The sequence below is a fragment of the Spea bombifrons genome, chromosome 8, assembly GCF_027358695.1.
Source record: "Spea bombifrons isolate aSpeBom1 chromosome 8, aSpeBom1.2.pri, whole genome shotgun sequence".
Lineage (NCBI taxonomy): Eukaryota > Metazoa > Chordata > Amphibia > Anura > Pelobatidae > Spea > Spea bombifrons.
In genome coordinates, this window is record NC_071094.1 from 8,233,135 (window position 1) to 8,253,408 (window position 20,274).

Sequence of the window (20,274 nt, forward strand, 5' to 3'; positions counted from 1 at the left end):
GGTTCGTTCCTAATATTTATTGTTGGCGCGCTCTCCTGCCGTACCATTACATTTTAATGTGACTTAATATTAGCAATTTTAAATTGCATTTGGTAAATATTTTTGCTATCCCTTGCTGTAACAGCGCTATGGAATGTGCAGGCGTTATATAATATAAATATTATATATACACATAATACTCTTTTCCACCCCAATACAGAGCCGTTCTTATTGTTTCCCCATACGCAGTCCTGTCCAAGGTTACAGTCAGCACCCCCTCCCTCCATATCATGAGCGGCCTGCACAGTCCCCGCCTCCATCTTATTGTCTCCGGAGGAGGAGGCAGATAGGAGGCGGGCGCACACAAGATGGCGGCTCCCAGGGAGGCGTGAAAAGAGTCTCCGGTCTCCTGCCCGGTCTCCGTACACTGTTTCTAATAGTTATCCGCAGCTTTCGAGTCAGTTTCGTGTGGGCGTATCGGTTTTCGGTTTCGTTTTTTCTATTTTGTGTTTTCTTTCTCTTTCTTTAACGCGTCTAACGGGCGACAAAGGAGAAGCGGCGAGGGGGCGGAGTCTCCGGTTGCTTTACCACCCGCCATCAGTTGGGGGTTTTGAGTTTTCAGCAGGAGACTGTCCATCTTATTCTTCTGCACCCAGCCGTCAAGCAGCTGGGGGAGGCGTTTGTTGAGTGTGTTGTCGCCCGCTCGCCGCCATCTTTGGTGTTCCTACCAACTCTTTATTGGTTTGTTTGGACGGCACAAGATGGCGGCTCCCATGGACTCCCTCAGCTCCGCTGCTCTCGGGCGACTTTAAAGAAATTAACAACAGCGGGCAAGGGAAGTCCAAGGCCCCCTGCCTAGGCCTCGGTGTGAGGATTTTGCCTTCCGGTTGGCGGACTCTTGGAACCTTCGGCTGGAGTGTTACGCGCGGGAATCAGTTTGTTTTCTCTCCGGCCGCCGTCATAAAATGGCGGCTCCCATGGACTTCTCGGCACTTCAGTGAGAGCCGGCGAATAGAAGGCCCCGGCACCATTTTTCATTATTTTACCTATTCGTTTTTATAAGCCGTGATTTAGTTCAACCGGAGCCGTTACACCGGGAACATATTGCTGTTTTTATTCGCTTCGCCTGACACGTTTACACTTTTTTTTTTTATTATTCATTTTTGAGTACATCCCGCCCCCCTGCCCAATCTGACTGGAATCCCCGGTGACTGGTAACCATGGCATCATCCCCGGCGGTGTCTGGATCCGCCGCTTTACAGCCGCGTTGGAAGCGGGTAGTGGGCTGGTCGGGCCCGGTCCCTAGGCCTCGGCACGGACACCGGGCAGTGGCCATCAAGGAGCTGATTGTGGTCTTTGGAGGAGGGAACGAGGGTATTGTGGACGAGCTACATGTATATAACACAGGTGAGTTATCCTATCTCCTGGGGCATTCCCGGTACTTTGCGCCGGTAGCTCCTCACCGGTACCGGTGGGTAACAGATGAACGCTGTCATGTTTCATAACATAGGGATGTATGACTGCAACTGATAACCTGCAGTGTTATGTACCCCATGTAGTTTTCGTGATAACATATGTCTGCCCGGCGCTTTTAAACTGCAAAGGGGCCACCACGTCTTCTTAGTCTCATATCCTGAAACCAGGTTATGGCGGGCAGTGGCTGTACCGATGAGATTGGCAGAACCTTGGCACTGAACCATCTCAGCCGGGCTGCGGGTCAGCATAGCAGTAGCTGAGCTTTTAAAATCCACAAAGAAAAATGGCGGGTTCCCTCAGCAGGAGGATCGGAGGCAGACAGGAGGATGGGCGGTCCCTGAGTTTGTTAGCAGTCCCTCTATCCCCTCTAGGATGATAGTCCTGCCACTGCACACTGGGCCGCAGAGCACACAATCGGGGCTTCTGTCCTTCACGCCACGCGATTCTACGGCTTATAGAGCAGATCCCTACTCTGACCGGTGTCAGGACCCTTGTTCTATAGGGTGCGTTATAAGCTAGGGGTGGGTGAGATAAGGGCAGCTTCCTCTATGGACGGGCAATCCCAAGTGCAAGTGACTGCCGGTGTGAGCTCCGGGGGTCGGATAGTGTGCGCGGCTCTGCGCAGCCCCTGACAATAATGTTCGTGTTCTTTATAACAGGAAGCTGTCAGTTGGCGCTGACCGGGGAGTTCTAGTGTCGGCGCCGAGTCCCGCCTCGCAGCCTATAGACTAGGGACGGGCTCATGAATATTTCATACACCCGGCCCCTTTCTGATCGTCTCCTAATAGCAGCAACAGCTGAGGCTCCTGGCGCCAATTTCAAGTTTTAAAAGCAGATTGTGACGGCAGCCTCCTCGCTCCCCTCCGCGCGGAGGAGTTATGGACCCGGCTGCTTGCCGTAGATCATTAGTGTGTTTCCAGGAGGATGTTTAATATCAGTCTGTAAAGTTGGTGCTTAACACACAGGCATCACCCGCTCGCCTTATGATTTACCCACAACCTTTTTTATGCAGGCGAGAAATGCAGCTGGCAGTTTATGTTGAATTAGTCTTTGTGTAAAGAGTCGGCCCCCTAACCTCTTGTTAATTTGTGCTTTATCATAATGTTAAAAAAACTGTTCTCAAGCAGGTTTAGTGCCTTTCGCGATATGTCCTATATGGTAAACGACCATCTTTATGATCGGAGTAATAGACCCGTTGTGACGGCTCTGATATAATCCGTGTCCTAGAAGGATTCGGGTTTTTCTCCCCCGGTGGCTGCAGTGTAACGGGTAACACGCGCTGCCATTACTGGCGCACAAGGATGAGATCTTAATGCCTTCTTGTGTTTTTTTTTTGTACATAAATCCCATACACATGGGAAATCTAATAAATGATCGTCAGTCGTATTCATCCAAAACCCGTCGGTGCTCTTGTGTACGCCGTATTCGGGTCTGCGGTGCTGATCTCTCTCACCGATCCGGTTATCTCCGTTTAGGGAACGGGTGCAGCTGCTTGGTATCCTGACGTCGCGTTTACACGCTGCGCGTTATATAGTCTGACTGTCTACCGACACAACCGCAAACTGATGCAAGAGAGATACTCCATCTCGGGGAGCATCGTATCACAAGAATCATTGTGGGAGATCCAGTGGATCTTTTACGGTTACATTTGGGAGTGCGGCTGTGGATCTACAATAGCACAGACATGGTGTCATGTGACCAAGTCCGTGTGGGCTGTGTGTACGGCACTGCGCAGCTTCTGACCCAGGACAAAGCTAAGATTGTTCAGGGTTCCCGTAGTTGTAGGTATTGGAAAGTCGATCAGCTTTTCAAGTCGTATTTAATGGAGCGTCTCTGTGAAGATGGCGACGAGTGCTCAGAGGACTGGACACCTACATACCATTCAGGACAAATTATTTTAAATGCCGTTTCCTCTTTTCTTGATTTTCATCGTTCATTACTGTTAAACTAGGTTACAAAAAATACGGGGTTAATGGTCTTAAAGGTTTCTGTTAATGGGACAGTTTAATGTCTGTGACACTCCCGTTGTGGAGGAATACATAGCATACCCGGAGTATTCTCGCCCTCTGTCTACTTTAATGTGCATTTCTCCAAAAAGGGGGGTGAAGCTCTCACCTGAAATGGAAGCTGCAGCCCTGCTGCGGTGGCCCTTCTCCGTGGTCTGACTATTCTTGCCATTAATTGGCTGCTTGAAACGGCCAATCAGGCACAGGAAAGCTCTCCTATTGAAGTGAGGATGGGCAAATGTATGGAGGGGGATTCATGCATTTGCAGAAGGACCCTTAAAATCAGAAGTGGGCCACGCAGTTATTGCATGAGATGGCTGCAGCGTCCCTTTAAACATACTTATCACCCGCAACTTTAAGCCATTTTAGAATGAGGCTGACTTTTAAGTCACATGACCCAACTGTCTAATAGTCGGTGATCCATTCCAGACAGCTTGCGGCACCGAACATTAGCAATAGAAAGTGTCTCGGAAATGAGCCAAACGCGGTGAGAGAAGCAGATGTGCGGATGAACCCGCTGATCATATCGCCGGTTACTGGAGTCATTCTAGTCGTTGTTTTCCTTTGGGTTTACGCGATACTCTGTCCTGACGCGACACACAAGAAACACGAGAGCTTTCTAAACAATAAAGCACTGATTTTCGTTACCTCCGGCTTGTAGGTTGAGCTCGGGGATTAAGTCCTCCCCGCTACAGGTTAGAAGATCCCCGCTGTCCCGCCGCTGTTGCGGAGCCTGTCGCTCGGCGGATGTGTTTGTACGCTCGCGGGGTATTGATCCTTCGTGAGCCTCTTCTACATGTTGTCCGAGAAGCAGTAAATTAAGTTCCCCGGCAGCTGTTTCTGTATCTCCGGTGATTTTATAAACCAACGGAAACATCTGGAACGTGTCGTTTATTACATTCCGGGCAAAGCTCAGCTTGGATTATCGGGTTTGGGATGGAACCTGCATTCTTTGTTTAGAACCGGATGATGTGCAAGTGGGTATTAGGATTGGCAATGATGATCGCCTTTTAAACATTTCCCGGGTCTGGTCTGGAAAGTTAAATACACGGTGTTACGGTTTAAATGTCTTCTGGGGTACAGGTGGTGAGAGCGGCGGTGCTCTGATCCCCGCTCTTACTACTCCTTTTAACCAGTAAAACTCCTCGGCAGCCATCGTATAAAAAGCTCGCTGGTGATCGGGGATATCGCGCTCGACCCGGCTTCCTGCTTCTGTATATCTCTGAGGAAGCGGCAGAAACATCCCAGGTTATATTAAGCCTGTATCCTTTACATGACGCAGCACGGATAGTAACGTCGCTCACTATTATAATATATCACACGTGCGGCCCTTACTGACCTCTCCATTGCACAGGTTCCTATATAATAATAATATTATTATTATTATTATTATTATTAACACTAAACGGATGTGGGAAATCTCACAGCATCTACATGAGAAGAAATCGTTCCGTTCAGGCAGCTGAAAGATTCTGGGACGTGGCTAGAGATATTGTATGAAACCGGATATAAGGGGTTAAAGCACCCCCGTCTACTAGAATAGTCTAAGACTCGTATACAGTCGGGTGTTTGCGGTCTGTATTGGGGGTGATAAGACTCTCCTGCGAAACACGTGAAAGGGAAGATTTAGACGGTTTCAGGCCGCCTGATGTCCGTGTTATATTTCTTTTCGGATGGATCTCGATGCTCCGTTTCGTCTCGGCGATGGGAAGGCTTTATTTTAGTCCGGATTTGGTTCCTTATAGATTTTACGGCCCCCTTTAAAGCACAAAATATATACACATCAGCTTTAAGCAGCTTTGTTTTAAAATAACCCGATACGTTATTATTACTCAGTAATTGTTTCACTTGAAATGGCCTCATATCGCGACTTTCGTTACACGGTTGCCATTTGTGTCACCGGTGTCTGTAAAGTATTTAAACGCATTTTATCCACGTTAAAGATAAAAAAAAAATTCTCGAACCCCCCCCCCTCCTGCATCCGGAGCGATATACACAGCGCTGCGCGTTTAGATGCTCGGCGCTTCCTCCCGCTTTACGGGTTAGTAGCGGAGACGAGCCATGGCCGCCGCTATTACTTCATCTGTTACAGTCCTTCTCTCTTTCTTGCAGCCACCAACCAGTGGTTTATTCCGGCGGTGAGAGGCGACATCCCGCCCGGGTGCGCGGCCTACGGATTCGTCTGCGATGGAACGCGTTTGCTTGTGTTTGGAGGCATGGTGGAGTACGGCAAATACAGCAACGATTTGTATGAATTACAGGTACATCAAACTTCTTATTTACAGAGACGCACGTTTTTAATAAAATGTAGATGAATAATTCTGCACGGTATCGCAAAACATGATGTTTAAGTAAAAGACAAAGTAACATTAGATCCACGCGTGGAAAACGTAAGAATAGGGAGAATGGATGATCACAATTATTTCTGTATAAAATCTTCAATGTTTTAACATGCCTGGTGTTAGCTCGGCGTAGCCAGGAGTCATTGAATGTTACAACATTTTACACGCAGCCTACAAAGCAAACACATTCAGTAATATAAACTACATGTTAGTTTCAGTGTTAAACTTTATCTACTCGTGTTGGATCATATCTGATCTTCCTGACAGATGAAGCGCAGGCAGGTAATTTACCCGGCAGATGGGACTCTTTTTGTACAAGTTGAGATGTTTGACAAATGTGACCGCAATAATAGCAAATGGAATAAGATAATGTGCAGCAACGACTTAACTAAATGAGTTTTTGTTCACTGGCTCATTGTGATGACTATTTTTTGGATATTTTTTTGTTTCATTAATGAGACGTTATCTTTGCGCTTTTCTCCAGGCCAGCAGATGGGAGTGGAAGAGACTGAAAGCCAAAGCACCCAAAAATGGACCTCCCCCGTGTCCGCGACTCGGCCACAGCTTTTCTCTTGTGGGGAGTAAATGTTACCTGTTTGGTGGTCTGGCCAATGATAGCGAAGATCCCAAAAACAACATTCCCAGGTAAGAATCGCCCCCCCCCCAAAAAAAATCCTATGCATGAGTTGTTTGCAAGTACAGTACGCTAAATATTCTCATGGTGTATTTCTTTTAATTCTCCCCCATAGATATCTGAACGACCTTTACATTTTGGAGCTGCGTCCAGGTTCTGGGGTTGTCGCGTGGGACATCCCTATAACATATGGCATATTACCTCCTCCAAGAGAATCGCACACCGCTGTTGTATATACAGACAAAGACAACAAGAAGTCTCGTTTGGTGATATATGGCGGTATGAGCGGATGCAGACTGGGTGACCTCTGGATTTTGGATATCGGTAAACTGCCATGAGATTCGAAAGCTTCCGCCTTACGCTATTTTTATGAACAGACCATGTTTTAGCCGCTATATTTCCTTTTTATAACATTGAGTCCTAATATTGCTTCCTGTCAATACTATATTAATGCTGCTATTAATACGATCTTCCACATTGTATATACATCTAGAGGGATGTCCAATCTGCAGGCTTTGCTTGTTTCGTTCAACCTTGTTTAAAGGATTTTTCCCCCCTCTGTAGACACTTTGACCTGGAGTAAACCGAATTTGAATGGCGTTGCTCCTCTCCCAAGAAGCCTTCATTCCGCTACTACCATAAACAACAAGTAAGTTCTGCATCCTCACTGCTTTGTCTTCCCAAATGCATCTATCCTTTTGGCTGTATACGGCTCAGGGCATTCTTGAAATTCATGCATATACATTTATTTTATTTTTGTAGGATGTATGTATTTGGTGGTTGGGTTCCTCTGGTAATGGATGATGTTAAAGTAGCGACTCATGAGAAGGAGTGGAAATGCACAAACACATTGGCTTGTCTCAACTTAGGTAAGTTATATGATTGTTAGAATATCCCGCACACCAGGGAGAAACGTTTTCTAGGACCTTCTTGCCAAATCTCAAACCATCTGGTCAATCTCATTGCAGACTCCATGATTTGGGAGCATATAGTAATGGACACTTTGGAGGATAATATACCGCGGGCTCGTGCTGGCCACTGTGCTGTTGCCATCAACACACGTCTTTATATATGGAGCGGGCGCGATGGCTACCGCAAAGCCTGGAACAACCAGGTCTGTTGCAAGGACCTGTGGTATCTCGAAACAGGTGAGTGGTGTGGCTTTAAGATGCATTTGGAATGACAGTAGAAACGGCTCCTGATTTGTTGGTACAGAGGGGTAATTACTTTTATATTTTTCCTTATAGAGAAGCCTCCAGCTCCTGCCCGCGTCCAGCTAGTCAGGGCAAACACAAACTCTCTGGAGGTAAGCTGGGGGGCCGTATCCACAGCAGACAGTTACCTGTTGCAGCTACAGAAGTACGACATACCAGCCGCTGCGGCAGCAATGTCACCGGCCAACCCGGTCCCGTCCGTGCCGGTGAATCCGCCCAAGAGCCCTGCTCCGGCATCCGCTGCCCCGACCGTGCAACCCGTCACCCACACGGGCATTACTCTCTTGCCACAAGCTGCCTCTGTGCCTCAAACAACTGCCACCATCCAGGTCTTGCCTACGATGCCTGGGAGCCCGATTGCCGTGTCTGCTGCCCCTCGCACACAGGGTATGTAGTGATGAGCAGCGGTTGCTATGTTGTATAACTTAATGCTTTTCCCATAGAAGTGTGTGTGGTAATGTATATTGTGTCAATTCTCTTTAGCAGTGCCAGCTGTCCTTAAGGTCACAGGCCCCCAGTCCGCAGTGAGCTCACCTCTGGTCACTGTGCGGCCGGCTACGCAGATTGGTAAATCGCCGATGACTGTGACTTCTCTTCCCCCTGGTGTTCGGATGGTTGTACCGGCGCAGAGCGCTCAAGGAGCTGTAAGTCAAAAAATGTATTTCTGAGTAGGGTGTCTTGGCTCATTTGTGACTGTAACACCTAGTTTATGATCCTTATAGCAGGCTTTATACAGCCAAACCGGGATGTCTCTAAGACCATTTCCTTACTTGCCAATTCTTTTCTACAGACCATTGGCACTAGCCAGCCGATGAGCGGAATGGCTGCGCTTGCTGCCGCTGCTGCAGCCACACAGAAGATCCCTCCGTCTTCTGCCCCTACCATGTTAAGTGTCCCCGCGGGAACTACTATGGTAAAATCTGTCACTATGTCTGGAGCCACCACATTACCCACCTCTGTGAAAGTGGCGTCCTCCCCAGTCATGGTAAGTTTCATGGAGTTCATCTGTACACCCTAAAACCAATATTTTGAGGATACTTTTTTTTTTTCCACAAATATATAAATGACGGTCCTGAAGTATGTATTTTAAAGGGGAGATCCCACTAATATCATCCTGAAATATATTTTAATATAATGCTGATGCAGCATGCTACCTGGGAAGAAACTTTGTTCGGCACAATTTTTCATTTTTAATACTGCCTGTGGTAGACAATAGAATGGCTCAGTCTTAATCGCATAGTCTGACCCTAGGGCAGAACAAGTGTATTGACTTACACGGTAAAACAATATTTTTATTTAATTTTTCCCATGCCAACCTACTTTACTGTATAAAGTGAAACCAGCTGTGTGGAATTTCCCCTTTAACTTGAACGCTTAATGTTTCTTCTCAGCAGGTCAGTAACCCAGCTACACGAATGCTAAAAACCGCTGCAGCGCAAGTGGGCACGTCCGTGTCGTCTGCTGCGAACACCCAGACGCGTCCCATCATCACGGTGCACAAATCAGGAACAGTGACCGTCGCCCAGCAAGCCCAAGTTGTAACCACGGTGGTCGGTGGTGTCACGAAAACTATCACTTTGGTTAAGAGTCCGATCTCTGTACCCGGTGGGAGCGCTCTGGTGAGTTACAACAACCAATTCCGCTTTCATGTGGTGAAAATAGGGAGTTGAGGAGGTCCAGGTGTGTAAATCGGTCAATGTGGGAAGTCTCTTAATGGAATCTCCTTGTTGGTATTTCTTTCTAGCTTTCAAATATCGGTAAAATGATGTCTGTTGTCCAGACCAAACCTGTCCAGACATCTGCAATCACGGGTCAAGCTTCGTCTGGGCCTCTAACACAAATCATACAGGTAAGGCTTTTTGATGCGTCAGATCAAGTAACCCCGATGCGGGATTATAGATAGATCTGCGAACCTGATGCTACACAGCCTCGTGATGGAAAGGGGCCGACGTGCTTTTTGTGCACTTGCTCTACGAGACGGCTTATAGAACTTTTCTTCTTGCTGTTAAGCAAAGAGGTTTTTTTGACAGACACAGGCTTCTCGTTAGGAAAGAAACTTGTTGGTCATTACCTGTTCATTGTGCTTGCTCTGTCTGCGTGCCATTATAATGGAGTTCAGTTGAATTCACTATGGGCATGTATTGTTATACTGTAATAATGGGTTTTTGTTTATATGGTGAATTTGAATTGCTGCAAATATCTCCCTGGTGGAAATGAAAGGCGAGGGTAATCCTTGCCTGCACACAATACAGACTTACAATGCTGGATGTAGTAATGTTTTTTGTTTTTTCCGTGTAGACTAAGGGTCCTCTCCCGGCTGGGACGATATTGAAACTGGTTACATCAGCAGATGGCAAACCCACAACCATCATCACCACGACGCAAGCTGGTGGAACTGGTACCAAGCCTACCATTCTGGGTATCAGTAGTGTCTCTCCGAACACTACCAAGCCTGGGACTACCACAATAATCAAAACTATTCCCATGTCTGCCATTATTACCCAGGCAGGAGCCACAGGTGAGTTCTATGATCCACTACCATCATTTCACAGTGGTGTATTTCCCTGTGTTGTGAATCAATGTTTCTCATGACTGACCTTATTTTTCCTTACAAAGCAGGAGTAACAAGCACTGCAGGGATAAAGTCACCCATTACTATCTTCACAACAAAAATGGTGACCTCTGGGACTGGTACGCCTGCCAAAATAATTACAGCTATGCCCAAACTTACAACCAGCCATGGACAGCAGGGACTCACTCAGGTAGGAGAATTTTCCTGCGATGAAGCTGCGCGTGGGAACCAGTGATTGCTTTGCATAGACTGACTTTCTTCTTAATTCTTCGTATGTTTAGGTGGTATTAAAGGGAGCCCCTGGTCAACCAGGAACCATCCTAAGAACTGTTCCAATGGGTGGTGTTAGGCTTGTGACGCCTGTTACAGTATCTGCAGTCAAACCTACAGTAACCACCCTCGTGGTTAAAGGGACCACAGGTATGCAAACAGCTATGTGACCATTGGTAGGAAGAACACAAAAGTAAAGGTGCTTGTGTGTGTATGGATGTATATATGTGTATATATAATATTTCATTGTGAGGTCTGTTCTTACCTTGAATTAGTTTGATATATTTCTAATGTCTTATTTCTGTAACCTTGTATCGTACAGTGTAGAAGAGGAAACATTCTACAACGAATTGCTTTTGAACCTCTAACTCTATTTTATTTTCTCCCCATGTGTTGCTCTTTCTGTAACTTTTTTGAAAAGGAGTCACCACTCTCGGCACGGTCACAGGAACCGTTTCGACAAGTCTGTCTGGTGGCGGCGTTCACAACACAGCTTCTCTAGCAACTCCTATCAACACCCTGGGCACTATTGCCACCCTCTCCAGTCAGGTGATCAACCCCGGAGCCATCACCATGTCGGCAGCCCAGACTTCCCTCACTGCAGCATCTGGACTCACCAGCCCTACAATTACCATGCAGGTACATTTACTGTCTGTTATAATCTCTCCTTTACAACGGCATTGTCAGGCTTTTTACATACTCCATGAGCATGCATGAGACATTGAGTATGAACTACAGTAGAACCTGGTATATTTCATGCAGATTTTGGTGTCATCTTGGTGAGAGCACTACAGAATCTTAAATCCATTTTCATTATAAAAATGTTTTGGGTATATTTTCTTTTGTGTTTTGTATATTTACCATCCAGTGACTGATGTTCTGCTTTTGTTGCAGCCAATGTCGCAGCCAACACAAGTGACTTTAATTACTACCCCCAGCGGTGTGGAAGCTCAGCCAGTTCATGATCTGCCGGTCTCCATTTTGGCTTCACCAACTTCTGACCAGCCCACAACTACAGTGACTATTGCAGATTCTGGTCAAGGAGACCAACCGCCTGGTACAGTCACGCTAGTATGTTCTAACCCTCCATGTGAGACCCATGAAACCGGGACCACCAATACTGCCACAACTACCCTTGTTAATCTCAGCAGTATCGTTCAGCAGCCTGGCGGCACGTTGCAGTTTGTTTGTGAAGGTCAAGAGCCAGGAACATTTGTAGCAAATGGAAGCGTGGTGAGAGTGTGCTCCAACCCTCCGTGTGAAACTCACGAAACGGGAACTACTCAAACTGCAACAACCGCGATGTCCAACATCGGCCAGACAGGGAGCGTGACAAGAGTTTGCTCCAACCCTCCCTGCGAGACTCACGAAACTGGAACCACTCAGACCCCAACTACAGCCATGGCAAACATCGGCAGCGGTCAGGCGGGAACCGTGGTAAGAGTTTGTTCAAACCCACCTTGTGAGACGCACGAGACTGGAACCACTCAGACTTCAACCACGTCTGTAGCAAATATGGAGAGTGGAGACACAGGGAGAGTGGCGCAAGTATGTTCAAATCCTCCTTGTGAGACTCATGAAACTGGCACAACTCAGACCCCAACAACAGCGAGATCCAATTTTGGAAAGGAACAGACTGACTTGCAAAAGCCAGCAACAAATCCACCATGCCACACCTTACAGACCACCTCCACCCGTACTATTATGACCGTGCACCCTGACTTTAGCAGCGGACAGCCTGAAAAGTCAAAAGAAAGTTCCACTCCGTGTGAAACAAACAGTAATACACCAGCAAAAGAGCGAGCCAGCCCGGCAACCGGTGAGTCTGAAAGCAAAGCCCAAGGTAAGCCCAAAACACAGAATGAAAATAATGAAACGGGCACCACGCATACACCCACAAATGTTAAGTCTAACATTGGCACAGGAGTGTCGGAAAACGTGCAGAGGACCCCACATAATCCACCATGTGAGACGCATCAAACGATATCCACCAAAACGACCATGTCTTTGTATGGAGACTTTGCCTCGTACTCCTCAAACCTTATCGAGGTGGAGCAGGGTGCCGTATCCAGGCCGCTACCTGAAAGTTCAGCTTCTGTGCCAGCGGAGCCGGTTTGTACGACTCTGCCATGTGAAATGATCAGAACTGGTGCTACCCCAACGGCCACCGCAGATAAACCAAACATCAGCACTCAGTCATCAGGAGACACGCAGGGGTCTACAGAGGCTTCCCACCAGGCAACCTCTGCTCACAGCACTCAATCTGGGGACTCGAATAAAGAACGTTCAGATGGTGGTGATGCTGCCAAGACTGTGGATTTTAACTTGCTTGGAAATCCAGTATGTTCTAATCCTCCTTGTGAAACTCACGAGACTAGTACTACCAACACAGCGACCACAGCCAGGTCCAACACCGGTACTGAACATAGCGAGACGGCACAGAGGCCATCAAGCAGCTCGACCCGCGAAACGCAAGAAGCAAGTTCTGTAGGATCCACAGAGTCCCAGCCATCTGGCCAAGTGCAGCGAGTGTGCTCCAACCCGCCTTGTGAAACCCATGAGACTAATACCACAAACACTTCAACCACCGCTACATCCAGCATGGGTGGGAACCAGCCTAATGCCCCCCCAACCCAACAGGTGTGCTCCAACCCACCATGTGAGACGCATGAAACTGGTACAACCCACACAGCCACTACTGTAACAGCCACCATGGGAGCCAACCAAGGTAACATTGTGTGTGATCTCCCCGTAGCTACCCCCATCTGGGGGAGGTGACACTGTCACATGCAATAAAATGAGTTCTTTCATAAACTTTTAATATATTTACTTCCGTACAGACCAGCTGCCTCCTGCCAATGGACAAGGCGAGCAGGATGCTGTTCCTGATCCCGTTGAAGCGCCGGCTCCCGCTGGGAACATGAGCGATGCGGCGTCCACCTCCCCGGTAACTATAGTGGCAGTAGCTGCATCCCCCTCTTCGTCACCCACCTCCGTGTCACCTACGGCACCCAGGGCCCTGACAACGGTGACCCAATCCACACCGGTACCTGGACCCTCTGTGCCGGTAAGCCGAAACAGCCTTGATCTCTTGTATCAGAGCAACGGTTGAGTAGCGATACAACAAAATAGCCAAGGCAGATTATTTCCTCGGCATTGTATGTAATGCTGAAATATATCCCTCCGCTCTGTATGATTAAGAGGACCTTTTATGCATTCATAACCTCTCCTGTGCAACCTTCTTCCAAAAAGAGTTAAGTACAAACCTACTCGCCTTTAATAAGAATTTCTCATAATATTGTCCTGGCAGCGCATACCACTGCTGATTATATTTGTGAAGCAGCTTTGGCCGTATCAAATGTAACTGATAACCTTGTCGCTTTTGTGTCGAGCTGGTGCAATGACCTTGTTTCTTTGTTTCTAGAATATTTCCTCTCTGGCTGATCCAACCCCAGAAGCTCCAGGATCTGATGCAGTCTCATGCGCTGAGCAGCAGGAAGCTCCGCTCTCGTCGGACATTCTCCATCCTCCTGAGGAGGTGCAGCCGGAGCCTGAACCCCAACCGATGGACACCGCTGTCCAACAGCATAGCGAGGCCGAGCTGCAAGCGGCCATGGAGGCGGAAGCTGGCCAAGAGTCCGCGGTGGCTGCAGAGCAACAAGGGGTAGAGCAGCTCTCGCTTCCACAGGAGCTGATGGCAGAGGGGCAGACGACCACGCTTATGGTGACAGGGCTGACGCCTGAAGAGCTAGCAGTTACTGCTGCCGCTGAAGCTGCCGCTCAGGCTGCAGCCACAGAAGAGGCTCAGGCTTTGGCGATTCAGGCTGTGCTACAAGCAGCCCAACAAGCAGTAATGGGTAAGTTCCATACCAGCCAGGAGAAATCTTGTTGGCATTGTCCTGTGTGTTCTTCTGATATGTTTTGGGAGGGTTCATAAAATATAATTAGGCAGCTTCGTTCCTGGGATGAGATGAATACCGTCCCGGAGAGCAAACCTTAAGTGTCCCAAGTCAGGCTGATAAATGCATACAGATTGTACTATGTGGTATATCTTTTATACTTGCGTTTGCCATCCTTCAAGTGCCCCCCCCCCTTTTTGGCCCTGAAAAATTGTTTTTGTATAATTCAGGTTTGTTGGGGCCAGAGCAGCTTGACGGGATTAAGTACATCAGAGATTTAGCTGAAAATTAGGGCTGTGACTCTCCTCCGGCCGTCCTTTTTAGCATGGTGAACCTTCCAGGGTCTAGTGCAGTGCTTTAAATGTACAGCGGCAGGCGCTTTACTGTTGAAACCCTTCTTTCAACTTGTTTTTGTGTTTGTCCTTATGGGTTTCCACACAGCATCTGGGGATCCCATGGACACGTCTGACGTAGCTCACGCCGAGCTGCGTCACCTGACATCCGAGGGACCCACCACCACCATACCCATTGTATTGACCCAGCAGGAGCTGGCAGCCCTGGTACAGCAACAGCAGCAATTGCAGGAAGCTCAACACCAGCAGCAGTTGCAACAGCAGCAGCAGCAGCTTCAACAACAGCAGTTGCAGCAGCTTCAGCAGCAGCTTCAACAACAGCTTCAGCAACAGCAACTACAGCAGTTGCAGCAACTACACCATGTGCCTACTGAGGCGCTGGCACCAGCGGACAGCCTTAACGACCCTGCCGGTGAGAGCAATGGCCTTAATGAGCTAACGAGCGCCGCCACCTCCACCACAGTGACACTTTTGCCATCGACTGCTGCAGAGAGTAAGTGCCTGGGTAAACTTGGCAAATCTCACAATGTGCAAGTATTTTTAAGATCACTTTTTTAAATTTGCATAGAATTTATCCAAAATGCTGAAGCACATACATTACCCATTTCCCAAATTTGTGGAACTATACTAATTTAATTGTCGCTGTGTGCTGATTCCTGCGTCTAACCAACAGGTCTGGCCCCATCCAACACCTTCACAGCCCCCCAACCTGTGGTGATTGCGAGCCCCGCTAAGCTGCAGGCTGCCGCAGCCCTCACCGAGGTGGCGAACGGCATTGAATCGGTAGGTTTGTCATATTGCTTTTTCTAATCATTTTGATTGAAGCGTTCTGTGCATTCATATAAATATAAATAAATTCTTTCTTCCTCCTATTCCGCAGAAACAAGACTCTCCCCCGCAGCAGCCAAAAACGCCATTAAAGAAGGAGAATCAGTGGTTTGATGTCGGAATAATAAAAGCCACCAACATGATGGTGACGCATTACTACCTGCCAGCAGATGACTCGGCTAATGATGTGAGTTCATGTAATGGAAGAAGCCCTTCAACCGCACTCTGTTTTTATATTAAGTCTGTGGTCTTATATCTATAGTAGCCTTATGCCTGCCCCATGTATAAACTCCTTAGCTGTGAGTGCCATTAACACAAATGTATGATTATTGTAATGCACGTTATGTCTATGAGCCAATTTGCTATCTGTGGGCTCTTAATAGCTTTTTAAAGCTTTGCATATAAACCATTTGTCATCGCTGTTAAGAACTTTGCATCGACCTGAAGCAGAGACGGTGCCATCAGTTCTAGGCTGGTTACGCGGCACTTCATATAGTGGTAGCCTTCGAGTGAATGTCCAGAAACTTCCCTTGTTAAACGGCTTTGTTACTTGTATTTTATTTTATTTGGTTTGTGTTTGGAGGGAACTGATCTTGTAGAGTAAGGGTTTGTTTAGTGTCCCGTGTGCTGATCCATATGTTTCACAGAAGTATTTTTGTTTTCAGGATGACAGCGGTGTTCTCCCAGATTACACTCAGTTAAAGAAACAAGAGCTCCAGCCCGGAACTGCCTATAAGTTCCGCGTCGCGGGGATAAATGCTTGCGGCCGTGGCCCTTTCAGTGAGATCTCTGCTTTCAAGACCTGTCTGCCTGGCTTCCCGGGTGCACCGTGTGCCATAAAGATCAGCAAGGTACGCTTCGAATCTTCCCTCACTGGAGTGCGCGTCCCACAAACGCTGCTAAAAACGGGTTTTACCAAAGCAAGTTTACAATGCAGCATGAGAACGTGCGGCTTCCATATCTAAAATCTTCAGGCTTATCTTTAAACAGAACTTAGAGACTCATTTTAAAAATAATCCTCATACGAGGTCTGTCTTTATGGAATCTCAACCACTTTTTATGTAGTAAAGAATAAAGCTTACAGCTTTAATAAAGCAAAGTTTGACATTTTTTCTCTCCCCTTCTCACTGTAGAGTCCTGATGGAGCTCACCTCACATGGGAGCCGCCGTCCGTCACCTCTGGGAAGATCATAGAGTACTCCGTGTACTTGGCTATTCAAAGCAGTCAGGCTAGCGGCGAGCAGAAAGCGACGACCCCGGCTCAGCTGGCTTTCATGCGGGTGTACTGCGGCCCCAGCCCCTCCTGTCTGGTGCAGACCTCCAGCCTTTCCAACGCGCACATAGACTACACCACCAAACCCGCCATCATCTTCCGCATCGCTGCCCGCAACGAGAAGGGCTACGGACCCGCCACGCAAGTCAGGTGGCTGCAAGGTAAGCGAATGCTGGCTGTGTAAATGTATACGAACTGCCTTCATTGTGCCGCCTACAAGTCCTCAGCTTCTTTCTTCTCCTTCCAGAATCCAGTAAGGATGGGTCAGCTGGGAAGCCTGCAAGTAAACGTCCCGTATCTTCCCCTGAAATGTAAGTGGTGTCCTCTTATTTTGACTTTACAGTAAGTAATAAAAAAGATGCATTTTCAAGGCATTTCTTTCCTTTTTCACAGGAAAACTGCTCCAAAGAAAGCAAAGTCTGATCATCCCTGATTGAGCCGGACGGCACCTGCCCAGCCTAGATAAAGACCACCGTACAGCTGCCTGCCTGCTTGCTGTTCATAACAACGCTGTGCCCCATCATCAACCCCCTTCTTGCTTCACCTTCCTTTGCTCACTTTGGGGGATTAGGAAGGGCTGAGCTTTATTTTTTTTTTTATTTTTTAATGAACATTTTGGGGAAAAGCACACTTTTTTTTTTTTTTGCTGGATGATGCCAGTTTTTTGTTATGCTTTTTTTTTGGGAAGGGGGTGTAAAAGCATAATACGGAACATGTGGAACAATGATACATTTCAGGTCAAGAACTGCTTAATAAACCGGACCGGCTAAGAGACCTGAAAACTCAAGATCGTAGCTGATCTGCACGGTGGAGACAACTTTTTTTGCCTGGCATTCTGTTTTCTTTCACAAAGATAAGAGGGATACTTTTTTGAGGGGAAATTTTGTTTAACAACCGAAGCACTTGGACTCGTGGTTTCAGAGGTGTATAGGGTTTTTAAGATATGAGCAGGGGTGCCTAAGAGTGAACTGTGCTCTTTGTATCTCCCTCTTGTTACTTTTAAGGGTGTCTCTCCCGGACAGCAAAGACTCGCTTTGTGAAAATGGCTATTGCCCCCACGGCTGAACATGATGAATTCACGGACTTTATTCTCCCTCATCCATTTTCCTGTTAGTGGTGCTGATATGTGTCCAAACGCAGAAGCAAGCGTATGAGGGGGGCTTGGTTTCAGCAGTCTGCCCCTCGCAGGCATATTTTCTCTGCATCCTATAAGACTCTGCCATCTTTTTTCCCTCTCTAAGCGCTTGTAAGCAAGTTACACGTTGAAGTGGTTTTAAGGAAGCTTCTTGGAATCTCCTAGGAAGGGGGGGGGGTGTATTACATTTTTCTTCCCTTTCTTCAGGTTTGCCATTTTTGTAATTGTTTTTTTCCTTTGAGTGACTAATATTGGAGGGGCATTTAACAGATCCTGCCCAACCGTCCACCCATAATAAATTGCAGCAAATTGATCACTCTAGGTGCATGAATATTGTAGACGTGGGTTAATATGGCTAATATTTGGCCTTTCTCTTTGAAGGCGTCACCTGCGTCCAAGGCAAGCTCGCTATCGCATTGCAGGCCTTTCCAGCGACGAAGTTATAATTCAATTTGCTTTTGTATTCTTTAAATATGTACTTTTTATTTTAAGTAAGCTGCATTATTGCCATCCTCTGCCTTTGCATTGTGTATAAACCAAGTTACTTAGTCTTTAAGACCAGTTTCTTTTGATGCAGCCCTATGTCCAAAGCAATATACCGATATGAGTTTCCCACCGACTTTTCTTTCCCGGCCAGCATTTGCCCGTAGCTGGCTTGGCTATCTCGTAAAGAGGGGAGTCAACAGGAATATTATAAATGCTATCCATTGGCGTTCTTCACCATCCTGCCACGTGCTCCGAGGCTCTTCGCTACTCCCCCTCCGCTGGATTTAATGTAGGACGGATGCACGCTGGCTATTTCAATTCATATACATAAAATATAAATATACATATATAAATATATACAGTCGGTGTTCTAAATGAACATCAGCTGCTGAGGAAGCTTTTTGTAAAAAAAAAAATGGAAAAAAAATGAAAAACCTTTTTTATAAGAAAAGAGGGGAAAAAAAGCTAAAAAAAAAAAAATCTGCAGTAGCTTAAAGCATGAAGATTTTTTTTTGTACAAAAGCAAACTTTAAATCACTTAGGATTTGTTATTTCAGTAATGTTTAACTTTTATTCAACCCATCCTTGTGTTGAGTTCATTAAATGTGTATATATATTATATATTTTTTTTCCCTTTTTTTTGCTCTATTTTTAATCTATCTCTTGCAGGTTCCAGATGTTTAATTTGTCAGCGCAAGCCATGCACAAACCTTACCCTTGTGATATTTTTGGCTTTTTCTAAATAAAAATGAAAAGTTTGGGGCACATTGAAGGGAAACTAGTTCCTTTTTGTAGAATTTTTTTTTTTTTTTAGAGGGGTCGGGTATTGGTCTCGTTTGACTTAAATGCCCGAAGGAGAAGAATGCGTGAGATAACGGGGTCCCGGTGTCGTAGGACTGTTTGCTAGAACCCAAGGCTGGGCAGCCATGTTTTTCCCGGTATCGTAGGACGGTTCGCTGGAACCCGAGGTTGGGACGGCCATGTTTTTTGCGTTATCGTAGGACTGTTCGAGGTTGGGCGGCCATGTTTTTCCCGGCATCGTAGGACTGTTCGAGGTTGGGCGGCCATGTTTTTCCCGGCATCATAGGACTGTTCGAGGTTGGGCGGCCATGTTTTTCCCGGTATCGTAGGACTGTTCGAGGTTGGGCGGCCATGTTTTTCCCGGTATCGTAGGACTGTTCGAGGTTGGGCGGCCATGTTTTCCCCGGTATCGTAGGACTGTTCGAGGTTGGGCGGCCATGTGCTTGGAGCTTTCAGGCAGACCTCGTGCGCAGTGACGAGAGGCGTCTGACAATTCTATGAATTGCCAGTTTACTTGTTCCCAAGACTGCGTGCGTTCTCAGTAAACGTAGTACCGGCTCGAACACGTGGGTATGATGAGGCAGCAGCGAAATCCAACATCTCCATGTTTTACGGTGAGAAAAAGAAAAAGAACTTTTAGCCTTTTTACGAAGTGTCCCTCACTTATCGTCACGTAGTTTTTCGTTTCACCCAAGAAGCGACTTGCGGCTTTTGTCAAAGATTAAAAAAAAAAAAAAATCTGGCAGCTTTTTGGAGGGGGCAGCGGTGTGACGGAGACCCGCGTACCATCTCCTGCCGCCATCTTGTTTTGTATTATAGTGTTACTGTGTGTTACCGCCTAGACTTTCCTGCTAAAACCTCACCCGCCTTTTTTCTTTGAGAAGAAAAGCTATTACTTCCATTGTAGAGGAGTTATCCAAGTGATCCAATATTACAATAGTGCTATCTGTCGTTTTTGTGCTATTTTGAACAATTAAAGACATTTTTTGAATTGGTGTCTTTTTTT

At 46.9% G+C, this 20,274-nt stretch overlaps 1 protein-coding gene and 1 long non-coding RNA gene across 2 annotated transcripts; both read left to right on the forward strand.

Moving 5' to 3' along the window:
• Window positions 1-352: 352 nt before the first annotated feature.
• HCFC1 (host cell factor C1) lies at window positions 353-17,485 on the forward strand. The gene is made up of 26 exons (XM_053473148.1): window positions 353-1,386; window positions 5,574-5,722; window positions 6,288-6,448; window positions 6,553-6,761; window positions 7,002-7,086; window positions 7,200-7,306; window positions 7,406-7,585; window positions 7,685-8,038; window positions 8,135-8,295; window positions 8,442-8,636; window positions 9,046-9,270; window positions 9,396-9,500; window positions 9,950-10,169; window positions 10,271-10,413; window positions 10,505-10,643; window positions 10,915-11,132; window positions 11,388-13,221; window positions 13,334-13,560; window positions 13,918-14,344; window positions 14,816-15,238; window positions 15,419-15,528; window positions 15,626-15,760; window positions 16,239-16,424; window positions 16,707-17,007; window positions 17,094-17,157; window positions 17,240-17,485. The coding sequence occupies exons 1-26, from the start codon at window positions 1,200-1,202 to the stop codon at window positions 17,277-17,279; spliced, it is 6,585 nt and encodes a 2,194-aa protein (XP_053329123.1). The 5' UTR covers window positions 353-1,199; the 3' UTR covers window positions 17,280-17,485.
• A 1,109-nt stretch (window positions 17,486-18,594) lies between these two features.
• Window positions 18,595-20,259, forward strand: LOC128502807 (uncharacterized). The gene is made up of 2 exons (XR_008355165.1): window positions 18,595-19,435; window positions 19,566-20,259. It is a non-coding gene; the product is annotated as an uncharacterized LOC128502807 (long non-coding RNA).
• The last annotated feature ends 15 nt before the right edge of the window (window positions 20,260-20,274 follow it).